General features: G+C 41.3%; 2 protein-coding genes across 2 annotated transcripts; one reads left to right on the top strand and one right to left on the bottom strand.

The window, feature by feature from the left end:
- Window positions 1–241: 241 nt before the first annotated feature.
- phf5a (PHD finger protein 5A) lies at window positions 242–2,907 on the bottom strand. The gene is made up of 4 exons (XM_035659964.1): window positions 2,776–2,907; window positions 2,411–2,434; window positions 918–1,084; window positions 242–450 (listed from the first exon to the last, which is right to left on the bottom strand). The coding sequence occupies exons 1-4, from the start codon at window positions 2,825–2,827 to the stop codon at window positions 361–363; spliced, it is 333 nt and encodes a 110-aa protein (XP_035515857.1). The 5' UTR covers window positions 2,828–2,907; the 3' UTR covers window positions 242–360.
- Window positions 2,908–3,288: 381 nt separating this feature from the next.
- aco2 (aconitase 2, mitochondrial) lies at window positions 3,289–11,758 on the top strand. Its single transcript, XM_035659393.1, has 17 exons — window positions 3,289–3,366; window positions 4,709–4,851; window positions 5,474–5,732; window positions 5,825–5,917; window positions 6,015–6,173; window positions 6,325–6,475; window positions 6,588–6,692; window positions 7,178–7,269; window positions 7,605–7,710; window positions 7,804–7,961; window positions 8,069–8,142; window positions 8,257–8,368; window positions 8,463–8,741; window positions 8,850–9,041; window positions 9,396–9,528; window positions 9,728–9,849; window positions 9,947–11,758. Exons 1-17 carry the CDS (start codon window positions 3,331–3,333, stop codon window positions 10,079–10,081), a joined length of 2,349 nt encoding a protein of 782 aa, XP_035515286.1. The 5' UTR covers window positions 3,289–3,330; the 3' UTR covers window positions 10,082–11,758.
- The last annotated feature ends 1,611 nt before the right edge of the window (window positions 11,759–13,369 follow it).

Below are 13,369 nucleotides of genomic sequence, written 5' to 3'. Positions count from 1 at the left end.
TGGAGTTTCTCCAAGCAATACACTTTCATCTGTCAATGCCTCAGCACTGTTTGCTCTCAATCACATATTTTATGTGAGTCTCTATGTATGTAGAGTAGCCAATCACTAATGGTTTAGTTTGGAGTGTAGATACAGGTCAGTGTGAGCTGTTGGAGTAAGCAAAAGCAGACAGCGTGAAACATTGCCATCTGGTGGATGAGGCTTAGGGAGAAGATGTGAAGGAAAAAGCTGGACAAATGAAGAGAGAAATATAAAAGAGAGCTTTATTGACAAGTCAAACAAAATGTTTCTTGAGGTTCCAAAAAAAAATAAAAATACAGAAACACTTTAAAAAAAAAAAAGGTCTGGGACGTAGCGTCTTCACCTCTTCTTGAAGCCGTACTTCTTCCTCTCATAAAACAGATCTGTTTTAGAGCTGCCCAAGTTTACAATCTTCGGACAGCCATCTCTCTGTGAAGGGAACAGAAAAAGGAGGCTCTTTAAAAAACATATTCATCTCAAAGAAGACAGTTTAGAAAAGTGCTGTTCATTTCCTTAAAGGACCAGTGTGAAGGGTTCAGTGGCATCTGGCGGTGAGATGATATATATGATATGATATTCAGTTGGTGATCGTGAAACTTATGACAAACATGAAAGGCCCTATCTAGTGTGCTGTAGGAACAGGGCGGTTCAATATGGCGGACTCCTCAAAGAGGACCTGCTCCCTCTGTTGATAAAATCAGCTCATACTAAGGTAAGGAAAACACAATGACTCTTATTTTCAGGTGATTATACAACTAATGAAAACATGTACTATGAATATTATATTCCATTTCTGCCAATAGATCCTCGCTAAATGTCAACACACTGGACCTTTAAATCCTTATAACGGTCTCTTTTCTATTTAGCTGCTTCAGTAGTTGCTTAAGGACACTCACGTCTTTCTCCTGGATGGTGCACTCTTTACAGTAGTAGGCATCAGATACTCCAGGCCCTCCACAGATGACACAACGCCCCTGATAAGAGCCGTAGTTACACTCATCACAGATGCGCACCAGTGTGCACGGCCTCACATAGGAATCACAGATGACGCATTTTCCATCACCTGAAGGGAGAATGGTGAGAGGATTAAGAATTTAGTAGTTGTCTAGTATAACTTCATTACTGGTTGTATCAAGTAGTGATAGACCGATTAATCAATCAGCTGATTTACTGGCATTTTGAGATAATCGCACTGGCTGACGGCTGTGCTCACGAGGCGATAAACAAAAGTAGTCTGCAGGCAGCCTCGTGAGTGTGGCTGCTTTGGGGCAATGTGAGTGCTCTCCCTTGTGAAAAGGTTAGTTTGGAGCCTTTTACTATAACTCTACATCCATCTGTCAGTGTTTGCCTTCATTTATTCAGTCACCATTATCTTTCTACAAAATGACAGTAAATGTAACCATAAACCGTTTCTGCCTAGTGTTTAATATATATTATGTTAGAACGTGTATAATAATGCAGTTGAATGACACACACACGTGTATTTAAGCATAACCAGGTTAAAAATTAACTAACTGTTCCCAAATTCTACTCTTCCAATTGTCCCAGACTTAATTAACTCTCCCAAAAGGTTATTCTTTTTCCATTTTACCTAAGTATATTAATAACTTTGGTTTTTCAGTAACTTATCGGCCTCACTGTGCGTCTGCCATTGCAAGTTTGTTCCCTGTACTGGCATCTGAATAAAAAACTGAAAGCACCCTAGGAGGTGTTTGGTCACAATCAGTGTTTATTACTCTCAGTTATTGGCTGAGTTACTGTTTCTCGGTTATTTCTCTTCCATCAATAAATGCATCAGTGCAATCTGCAGTGCAAATGCAAACCTATTTCTGATCGGAATACAGCCGTGGAAATTTACAAGTATAACCCAGTGTATTTTTCTATTTCATTAATCAGTGAACATTCACTCTAATAATGGAAGTATACATTACTTTAGTTGCTTTTGATATACAATCATTATATTGGCCATCGGCCTATAAAACGTATTGAAACTATCAGCAACTCAATGAGATATCTCTGAGCATACCGTGTGTATGTGAATGTGTGTGATGCTGCAACTTAAAGCAAACCTTTTGTATCTGAATATTACCACACTGATCACCAACACTAGAATCACACACTTGTAGGAATGTCAAAGGTTTAACAACAATGTGGAAGTAAGTATACAGAAGGTTAGTATGACTGTAATATGTCATTAATTGTACAAGAGATTAAAGTACACCTCTCTCTCTCTCATTTGGAGGTGGTGTTAGAGTGCAAACAAAGCAGAAAGTAAAGATGAATTCAAACTTGTGACAGCAGGCTTAGATAATTACAATAAGCTTATAGGAAAGCACATGACTGTTAAAACACTCAGTTTGTTGGATGAATCGTAGATGCAAACACTTACATTTCTCGCAAAGTCTCCCGATAGCTGAGGAAAGACAACAAAGCAGCCAGTGTTAGCTCACATCGTCCTTTTAACGTTACATTAAAGCGAATAACCTTTATCATTACCACATTTACTGTAAACTATATGACCAAATACACTGAACTCATATTCTGTGCAGCCAACATTAATCATCTTAGCGATATTTATGCACTTATAGACATTTCTAGGCTAACACCATGGCTAACGTTACGTTCAATGAATCCATGCTGTTCCCGTTAGCATGGAAGCTAACGTTATCTCGAGTAGAGCAACAATAATGGACATCGAGCTGCAGCAGAAACAACAGTTCAATAATGTGCGAAATTAAATAGGTTGAAACTTACCGACACCGGCTTGTTTTCTGCAGAAGATCAAATCTGGATGATGTTTAGCCATTGTCGGCTAACGTAAGGAGAGCGCTGCTGACTCGCTTCAACTTTCACCTTTGACCGGTGAACTCTGAATGAGGAGTTGATTACCGCCACCTCGCGTCTCCACAAAGAAACACAAAAGAAAACAATTACAGACTGTTTTTTGTTTGTTTTACCAAAAAAAAATTACAATCATTTATTTTCACTCAAATTCAGGATCGTGTAGGACTTTTCTCTTTATAAATATAAAGTTTAAATAAACAAAAATGTCCTCATCCTACCAGTTGTGTAAAACTCAATCACATCAAAAGTCTATCTTGCATAGGTGAGATTCCACTTTTTATTCCATTAAATGTAGAAGCGATTTAAAACTCAGATCAACACATCTAAGATTAAATCACGCTGTATAAACAATCTAAAAATAAAATGTAAGTGCCGTAAACATTTTGTCCTTAAAGGACCTGCGTCACCGCTGCTTACAAAGCCGTGACGTCACCGCCGACCGACACATCTTTGTCAGTGAACAAAATGGCAACCTACTGTCTCACTGTCGCCCGGCTCCAGGTAAGTGGCGAAAAATGATATTTTTAAACAGTATTTATAAATGTGTGAAGGATGTCACCTGCTGTAAACTCTAGGTAACGTTTATCTTGCCTAATTAAAGCTCTGAGAGCGGTTGCTGGGGGTAAAGCATGTGTGAAGCAGTCACTGGCTAGTTGTTCAGGTCATCGTGTCCTGACGGCACTGAACGCATCCAGTATGCAGCAACTAATTTATCAATGGCTTACTAAAACACTGCTAATGTCTCCGTTTACTATCACTCACTACAGACATCCTCAGCCCTCAGACGAACATAGCTAGTTTAGTTTTAGAAGTGGTGTGTGGTGTTTAATAGCAAGGTTAAACACAAGGTTAGAGCTCCCAGTGGACGAGAAGCGTGTGAAAGACACACGTTTGTTAAATAATAGGAAACAATACAACACACACAGACGAACCCATTCATTATTTTTGGATTGTTTTAAGTGAAAGCAATTCATCCAGTCTGTTTAAAAGTGAACAAGGTGTGTCATACGTCCAATAACGTGCTGTAAATAATTGTACAGCTGTCCTATTCAACTCGTACTATCTGAATCCAAAAGCTCACTTAGATGTCTACATCGAGCTGGGTGATACAGAAGCTAAAGAGCAGATAACCATGACACTCTAATAATGATATAATATAAACATAATGAACAATATCTTTGAAAAGCACATTGTCTAGTTCATGACATTGGACTGACAGGTATTGTTTGTGAAACTCTTGAAGACCCTTCAGACAGTAACAGCTGGGCATCGCAACTCATACATATTATCACAGTTTGCATTAAATATCAATAAATTGCAAAGCCTTAACCGAACCCTTCATTTGCTCTAGATTATGTTTAATGATGTTTTAACAACAACTCAGTTGATTGACAGCACCAGTCAGCTGATTAATGGTTGTAGGTTCAGCTGCTGTCACTTCTCTCACTGGAGGACACTTCATCTTTAGCACACATGGTCTGGTCGTTTAAGACCTTCAGTTGTTGTTCTCTTGCATCTTCATCGATAACTTATTTATCTATTTGGTGGAAGTCTACTGTCGGGCTTTCTCCTTCCTGGTAATACTTTTTGTCTTTCTGTTTTACAGTCACACATTGGTACATATTCAAAGAGAGAAGTTTTATACAAAAAATATAATTTAAGCCACAACAACGTCTCAATCCGCTCTTCCAAAAAGAATACAAAAATGTGATTTGTTTGGGTGAGGGCTAATCTGTTTGTTTAGGCTGAGGTTACAGCACTGTGTGTGTGTGTGTGCGTGTGTGTGCGCTCTGTGATTATGCTCATATATTATGCTCAAATACTATGTTTTTGTTGCCTCCAGCTGGCTCTGGGCCATGGTGCACGGCGCCTGCATGTATCAGCAGCGTACAGAGCCAAGGCCCAAGTGTCTATGAGCCGCTTTGAGCCCTCTTCCTTCGTCAACTACGAGAAGTTCCAAACCAATGTTGACATTGTGCGAAAAAGGTCAGTGTTCTACTAGTCTACTCTATATTTGCTCTGGCTCACATCCCTGTTTTCCTACAACACTTTCTTATCTGTGTGAATGTTTGTCCTTTGCCACAGTTTTTCATCATAGTTGTAGCTTTTATCAACTCTGGTTAGCCTGACTCATAGTGCTTGAATTACTGGGAAAGTCTTTAAAATTGTGGAGACATGGTTTTGTGTTGGGCGTGGAGAACAATCTCTTCTGATTCTTCCGCCCTGTAATTACTCCCGGGATTTAGACTGGCATAAACTGCTAATTATAAGATAACAAAATCAAGAGATGAGGGCTGCAACAGTGGCCTGCGATTTCACTGTGTACTGTGGGATGAAGAAAAATACTTTTTTACTTTTTTTACTTAACTCCACTTGGATCAAACTCTGGTTTTAATACCATTTCTACAGTACTTTAATTTCAAATATGTAAAAATTGTCAGCATAATGTATCTGCATATCACCTCAACTTTTTATACTCCAAATTGTTTTATTTATTTACTTTTCAGCTGCCTGTATCCTTATCATCTTGCTTTTACCTGCTGAAACTGCCTCTCACATGGCAGCGACCTGATAGGAATAAAATTCAGTTTTATTTTTTTCTCTTTAGACTCAACCGGCCACTCACCCTGTCAGAGAAGATCGTGTACGGCCACCTCGATGACCCCCACAACCAGGAGATTGACCGCGGTCGCACATACCTGCGACTGCATCCCGACCGCGTGGCCATGCAGGACGCTACAGCCCAGATGGCGATGCTCCAGTTCATCAGCAGCGGCCTGCCGAAGGTGGCTGTGCCATCCACCATCCACTGTGATCACCTGATCGAGGCCCAGGTCGGAGGAGTTAAGGATCTGGCCAGAGCAAAGGTGAGGGATCTCATTTGTTTACAGTAAATATACTCAAAAGTAATGTTGTAATGACTTGTTAACATGCTTTGTCATCATGGTTCCCATCCTAGGAAGTCAACGAAGAGGTCTACAACTTCCTGTCCAGCGCTGGGGCAAAGTATGGAGTTGGCTTCTGGAAACCCGGCTCTGGAATCATCCATCAGGTATCGTCACTTAGTTTGAACAAAGTTCCAGGAAATGCCACTTATTAAAGCCACTGTAATCGTAGCACGCTAACATTCAGATTTCATGAACAAACAGATCATCCTGGAGAACTACGCCTACCCAGGAGTGATGCTAATTGGCACAGATTCCCACACACCAAACGGTGGCGGGCTTGGCGCCATCTGCATCGGAGTTGGAGGCGCAGATGCTGTAGATGTCATGGCTGGAATCCCCTGGGAGCTCAAGTGCCCCAAGGTTGGCAGAATACAACATTTTTAACCCATTCTGTTGTGTGTGTCTTCTTGTTTCCTGTCACCCCTAGCTTAAATTTCATAGTATTTTATTTCTTCAGTAACAGTAGCTGTTTTTCTTCACCACAATTAACTCACTGTTCTCTTTCGCCAAGGTGATTGGTGTGAAGCTCACAGGCAGCCTCTCAGGCTGGTCGTCTCCTAAGGATGTCATCTTGAAGGTGGCCGGCATCCTGACAGTGAAAGGAGGCACTGGAGCCATTGTAGAATACCATGGGCCAGGAGTTGACTCCATTTCCTGCACTGGTTAGTAAAATAAAAAAGCTTTTTCAAACTGACTTCATTACACTTTAATATCTTTTATTAATTGTGTGGCTCATATGTAATATTCATATGTTTGGTTGTGTGATGTGTGTAGGAATGGCCACCATTTGCAACATGGGAGCAGAGATTGGAGCCACGACATCCGTGTTCCCCTACAACCACCGCATGAGGACCTACCTTGAGAAGACTGGACGTGGAGGTATGTTTAGGGCTTTAGTCCTTCCAAATGTCATACAGTGTTATTATTTTAAATGTTATCACGTTGCATAGTGACAGAGACATGGGAAAACAAAATCATTTCAAATTAGCCCATAAACTAATGGTAATGTAATAGGTATTGTCCTCAATTTGAATCTTGGTCACTTGTCAACTCCCTTTATCACTGTTTTGTATCTGTTCTGTCGATCCTATGTGAACTCGCAACATTTCACAAAAGAATGTAATCCCAGAAAAATTATTAAATTACAGATTTTTACATTACATTTAAACAAATTCAGTTCCCAACAAATTGAGGATGGGTAATCAAGATTACAAGAAAAAATAGCTCTAATGAAGTGACTTACAGAGGAAGTAGAAGTGTCTGTAATAGCATACTAAACTGTGTCTATGTCAGTGCCCATTTTCATGGAGAGAGTTTAGTGTGACACAAGTGTCTTTAACACTCTTGTTCTTGTTTCCTCCCAGCGATTGCTGCCCTGGCTGATGAATACTCCGACTTGTTGGTGCCAGATGAAGGCTGCGAGTACGACCAGGTCATCGAGCTCAATCTTGATGAGGTCCGTCTATTTTTAAAATGATCTTTTGGTGCGTCTGGGTTCAAAGTGGAGAACAACAACAAGTACAGGAGGTGTAGCCTTGAAGGAGAAACCTGAACTTTGCACAGAAAATTATGAAATTGGTTTGCATTCGGTAGTATTTTTATAGCCAACTAGGAACCAGACTGTTCTATTATTTTTACTCATCTTAGAATAGGTGAAACTGGTATAAAATACTTTCGCTTAGGTCTGTGAAGTCAGGAATGTTGTTGGTTGTTACATCCAGGTCTTATCAATTACAATGTTTAGTTTATTTGAGAATAACTGAACCTTAAATGTTGTGTTTTGTTCTCTAGCTGAAGCCCCACATCAACGGACCCTTTACTCCTGACCTGGCTCACCTAGTGTCTGATGTAGGCGCTGTTGCTGAGAAGAATGGCTGGCCGCTGGAGGTTAAAGTTGGTAAGAGCTGACCAGGGATGGATAGCCTGCACAGCTTCAGTCATTCTCACTTGGTGCATCCTTTGAGTTTCGGTCTGGCCCCTCCCATTTTAGGTCTGATTGGCAGCTGTACCAACTCCAGCTACGAGGACATGGGCCGTGCTGCTTCTGTGGCCAAGCAGGCTTTGGATAAAGGCCTGAAGTGCAAAGCTCAGTTCACAGTCACTCCTGGCTCCGAGCAGATTCGTGCCACCATTGAAAGAGATGGATATGTGAGTGTTGCCGCACAAAGAAAGCAGGGGGTTGCACCTCCCTTGTGCTGATGATTTAGCTCTGGATTAGTTGACGAAAGCTCAAAGTTGTTTGTGTCTTCCTGTAGTCAAAGATCCTTGGTGATGTTGGAGGTGTGGTCATGGCCAACGCATGTGGACCCTGCATTGGTCAGTGGGACAGGTAGGTGAAGCCATAACTTCGGAAGTGTTATGCCATGACTTATGGTGTCAAAATGGTTCAATTTGACTCTGGTGTTTTTCTGTAACTTAATGTATGGTGTTTTTTTGCACTCAGGCGTGATGTGAAAAAGGGAGAAAAGAACACAATCGTCACTTCATTCAACAGAAACTTCACTGCCAGGAATGACGCCAACCCTGCAACACACGCCTTTGTTACCTCCCCTGAGGTAAACCCACACTTAACCAATCCAGACCACTGGATGTTCAACCTCAAGCATACATTTTGAAGCTAAATACCTTCCATCTCCTCCTCTTCCTCAGATTGTCACTGCCATGGCGATCGCCGGCACATTGAACTTCAACCCAGAGACCGATTACCTCACAGCCCCCAACGGTGAGAAGTTCAAGCTGGAGCCCCCAAATGGAGACGAACTACCTGGCAAGGACTTTGACCCAGGCCAGGACACCTACCAGCACCCACCCCCTGACGGCCTCAGCGTTAAAGTGGACGTCAGCCCACAGAGCAACCGGCTACAGCTGCTGGAGCCCTTTGACAAATGGAGCGGGAATGATCTGAAGGACCTGAATGTCCTCATCAAGGTCAGCTCTTTTGAGAATGGCATCCCCATGTTGCGATTTCTCTTTACATGTTCTCACTGCAGCCTGTGTTGAGAATGTTTTTAACGTTTCCCATTTCTGTCGACACAGGTGAAGGGCAAGTGCACCACAGACCACATCAGTGCTGCTGGACCTTGGCTGAAGTTCCGTGGTCACCTGGATAACATCTCCAACAACATGCTGATCGGTGCAGTCAACAGCGAGAATGACGGCATCAACAAGATCAAGAACCACCTGACAGGGGAATACGGAGGAGTTCCTGATGTGGCTCGTCACTACAAGGTGAGGACTACAGAGGGGGAAGGTACAGGTATTGGATTACTGGGCCAAAGCTGCTTTTTAGCACACCTGCTTTCCTCAGATAGTCTGTCCTTTAGCATTGTTTTGATTGTGGATCAACACAACTAGAGGAACAATAAACTTCCTTTCCTAAAGCACTGCGTATAGAGCTGCAATGCTCAGTTGAATTATCAGTCAGTAGACAAACAGACAATTAATCTGCAGCAATTAAGTTATTTTCAAGCAACTGTTATATATCACATCACAGTGAGTAAAATAACAAAAACATGGCAATTCAATTATACTTGATTCAACATCAAGTTCGACTTACTACTCTTTCCATTCTGTTGTGTGTAGGCCAACGGTGTGTCCTGGGTGGTGGTTGGAGATGACAACTACGGTGAGGGCTCCAGCAGAGAGCATGCTGCACTGGAGCCCAGGCATCTGGGAGGAAGAGCCATCATTGTCAAGAGCTTCGCCAGAATTCATGGTACTAAGATGGCGGTACTGCCAGAAGATTCAATATATATTTTTAAAAAGTCTTAGAAGGCCAATTTGGGCAGTATCCAGTGGTTTAAATTCATCTTGAATAGTGTTTTTTTATTTTTATGTGAAGTAAGGAGTGTGTGAAATCTTTTTTTCAAACCATTCATTCTTTAAGTTAACAAACGTGTCCCTCCTGCCCCCAGAAACCAACCTGAAGAAGCAGGGTCTCCTGCCTCTGACCTTCAACAACCCATCAGATTACGACAAGATCCACCCTGATGACAAGATCTCCATCAAAGGTCTCAAAACCTTCGCTCCAGGAAAGGTAAGAGGGCATTACAGCTGAAAAGTGGCTTTTCTACAGCTATTAATGAAAAGTGCCTTTAATGAGAACCTCTCCTCTTCCTCTCGTGCCCCCCCAGCCTCTTAGCGCAGTCGTGAAGCACAGCGACGGCAGTGAGGAGACCCTGCAACTCAACCACAGCTTCAACGAGACACAGATCGAATGGTTCAAGGCAGGCTCTGCCCTCAACAGGATGAAGGAGCTGCAGCACTAAGAGCACAGCAAGAAGAGAAATGAGGAGCAAAAATGTGGAGGAGGACGATTTTCAGGGGAAAGCAGGGTGGGGAGGATTGTAGGGAAGAAAGGGGATGAAGAATGTAGATTCTGTTAATGATTGTTCCATCATGTGCATTTGCACACACTTTGGACTGAAGTAGCGTGTCGGTATACCTCTAAGAGTTGTCAATAGATTACTTCAGACTAAGTGCAAATGTTGATGAAGGAACAATAGCAACTGGTCAGATATTTCTAAAACCTTCATTAGTCAGTGCATAGTGTTCTTGAAGGTACTATATGCTGCTATGTTTCAAAGTCAATCAGTGATACATTAGACATCAGTCTATTGTAAAATCAAAGGGGACACACCCACACCCACACACACACACACACACACATATATACACACATACACTTTGACACATTAATCTTTGACCCAAGCAGTGACATACTCTGACAGCTGATGTGCTGCCGGTGTTTTTGCAGCTGTTCAAACAGGTTCAGCAGCCTGGAAACCACTTCACACTGGAGCTCAGCCAGCTGATCACACTCCCCCTGTTGCTTTAGGATTGTGTTGCACAGTGCATGGCAATAATAACAAGCTTTAGTCGACCATTGTCATTCACCCTGAACAGATTAACACTGCTGTTGGTTGCATCTCTGGATCTATTGTTTAGTGTATTTGTAGTTGTCAATGATCACATGGATCTAAAAAGAGAGCTTGTGGCCACACACATTCAGTCATTTTCTCACGTACTTGCCTTCCTTCTTGTGGCCATGATGAGTGTAAAGGGCACTGTAGCTTGCTAATTTTATCTAACTACCCACTTTGAAAGCAGCTCCTAGATGACACAGATGTTTTCTGGGTGTTGTTGAAGGCGTTCTGGGAAGGAAATTACAGAGAGCTTAAGTGGATTCAACATAAAACTAAATTAAGCTAACATAGCACATTGAGTACTGTGAGAGCATTTAAGGATCAGTTTTTTGTATCCATGTCTTTTAACAAAGTCAAAAGGTTGTAGAGAACCATTGCAGACATTTCCTAAAATACTGAAGGACCTGTATGATTTCATAATGTAAGAATACAGTAACAAAACCCTCTATTTCCCCCCCCCGACTCCATCACTACAACCAACTTTAAACTTGCCTCCTAAACAATCGTAACCTCTTTACTAGGTCAAATGCATCATATGGTCTTTCCCATTGTTTATTTATTTATACTTCTTCCTGCAAGAGGTTTAGATCTGGTGTGTATTTTACATAAAAGGCTTTGTTCAAAACCAGTTTTCTTCTTGAACAGGGTAAACTTTTACTGGAGTCCTCTTCCATCCCAAATTTTCAGTGCTTTCTGTCGGGTAACAAGTGATACAATACAATTAAATTCCCTCTAAAACCTCAGCATATGGGGCCGTTGCGACAGCAGAAACAAGATGTGTTTTTTTCCTCATCTTTACCTTCACTGTTTGAGCTCATGAAACAAAATGCAGTGTAGAGAAGTTGTTAATCTCATGAAGTGAAGTTGTACCACTCTCTTCCTCTAGCCCACTGTATGTGAAGTGTCTGGTTCCATGTACATTTAAGTGTTTGTGGGTTTTTTTGCTCCCAGATTATCTTTTCTGTGTTACAGAAATGCCAATGGGTTGTAAAATAAAAATTCACAGATCTCATATATTTATATTGGCTCGAGTGATGTGACTGAAAATCCGTCTACGGTCGAGTTACTCGTATTGTAAAGCCGTACAGTGACATACAGATCCATCCTCTTAGTTAAAACTCAGTCAATATATAAGTACGATTGTACATTGAAAGAATAGTTATATTCAAGAATGAAGTGTTTATCATCTCTGCAAATGTATGTGTGAATCCTTGTATGCTGTTTTGAGTGACAGGTTCCTGACAGCTCAGATGTATCTGAACATCAGAGTTCACAAGTCTGGGGAAAAAAAGGAATAAATAAGGAATGCCTTGCCTTCACAGAGGAGGAAATTTGCATCCAACCTATTCATGTTTCATATTTAAAGGGGAAGTCGTGCTGTTTTTGATCTTGTTTACCAGCAGTTTGACTGCTCAAAAGTCAGGCCTGTATTTGGAGTAAGGCACAGAATCCGGCATGGTGATATACACACAGGACATGCTGTCAAGAGTACGGCCTTTCAGAGTAGAGGCTCAGGCCTGAATACATAAAGTAGTGTGTGTGCAAATACAGCATACAAATACCCTGCCACTGTTGACACTGATCAGCTGAAGAGATGTAGGATAAACTGGATAGGAAACCAGTCTAAAGAGCATTTAAGCTACATATTTCCACACATGCCAAACTTCTATTCATTATCACAGTCCCAAGTGGACCATTTAATAATGTCGTCATCCCTTCAAAATAAAATGCTTGTCTCCTATCCAATCTGCTGACATTATAGAGGTGCTAATTCAGTTTTAGCACAGGTCACAGTTAGTGATGGTGTACTGGACTGCGTTATATTCAGAGTTGTTATTAATATTCTGCCCACTTCATTTATTGGAAAGGACAAAAAAGACCTCTAGATATATTGCAGTCCACTTTTAACTGCCTCAATAATAAACATAGATACATTAACACAACAATGTCAACAAAAACATTACATTCACTTTGGGAAGGCAGAGTGGATGGCAGAGCGGCTGTAACTGTTGCAGTAGATTACACAAGTGTTTTAAAGTGACCACTGGGTGTGTATGTGCAGATCATGGTGCAGATGGTACTTTCCACCGTCATTTGCGACGCTACATGATGTCACCAGAAACGTCACGGGAGGAAGTGGTGGTCCATTGAAAATGAATGGGAGAGTTTGTGGGAAAGGAGCATGGATGCCAGTGAATATTTTGTTTTGTTTCAAAGCTGTCAGACAGCCTCTAATATAAAACATCCATCTCATTTGAAAGGGAAAATCAAAACTTACACCAGTATGGCAGGATTCATTTAAATAAATAATAATAAACAAGGAGAAATAACACTGGAAAGCACTGCATAGCTTTATGAAGTTTGGTTTAAAATGAAATGGCATATTTCATAGCACACACCCTGCAAAAGCTCAAACACTCCCTCACTTGTAACACGACTACATTTGACTTTGAGATTGTATTTTAAAGGACACTCACGCACAATATCTGCATGTGTATTGTGAGATCATGGGTAAATCCAAATAAAAGAAAAAGATACGCAGTCCATTCAACACCCAGTTAAATCTCACAAAGTCTGGAGAAGAAGAAGAAGAAAAAAAGCATTAAGAAACGTTTCCATCCCTGAAGAGAA

Source organism: Morone saxatilis, unplaced genomic scaffold (genome assembly GCF_004916995.1).
Source record: "Morone saxatilis isolate NCDOM2014 unplaced genomic scaffold, NCSU_SB_2.0 Contig1, whole genome shotgun sequence".
Taxonomy (NCBI): Eukaryota; Metazoa; Chordata; class Actinopteri; family Moronidae; genus Morone; species Morone saxatilis.
Note: the sequence above shows the minus strand (reverse complement) of the source record. Positions and strands in the feature narration are given on the sequence as shown.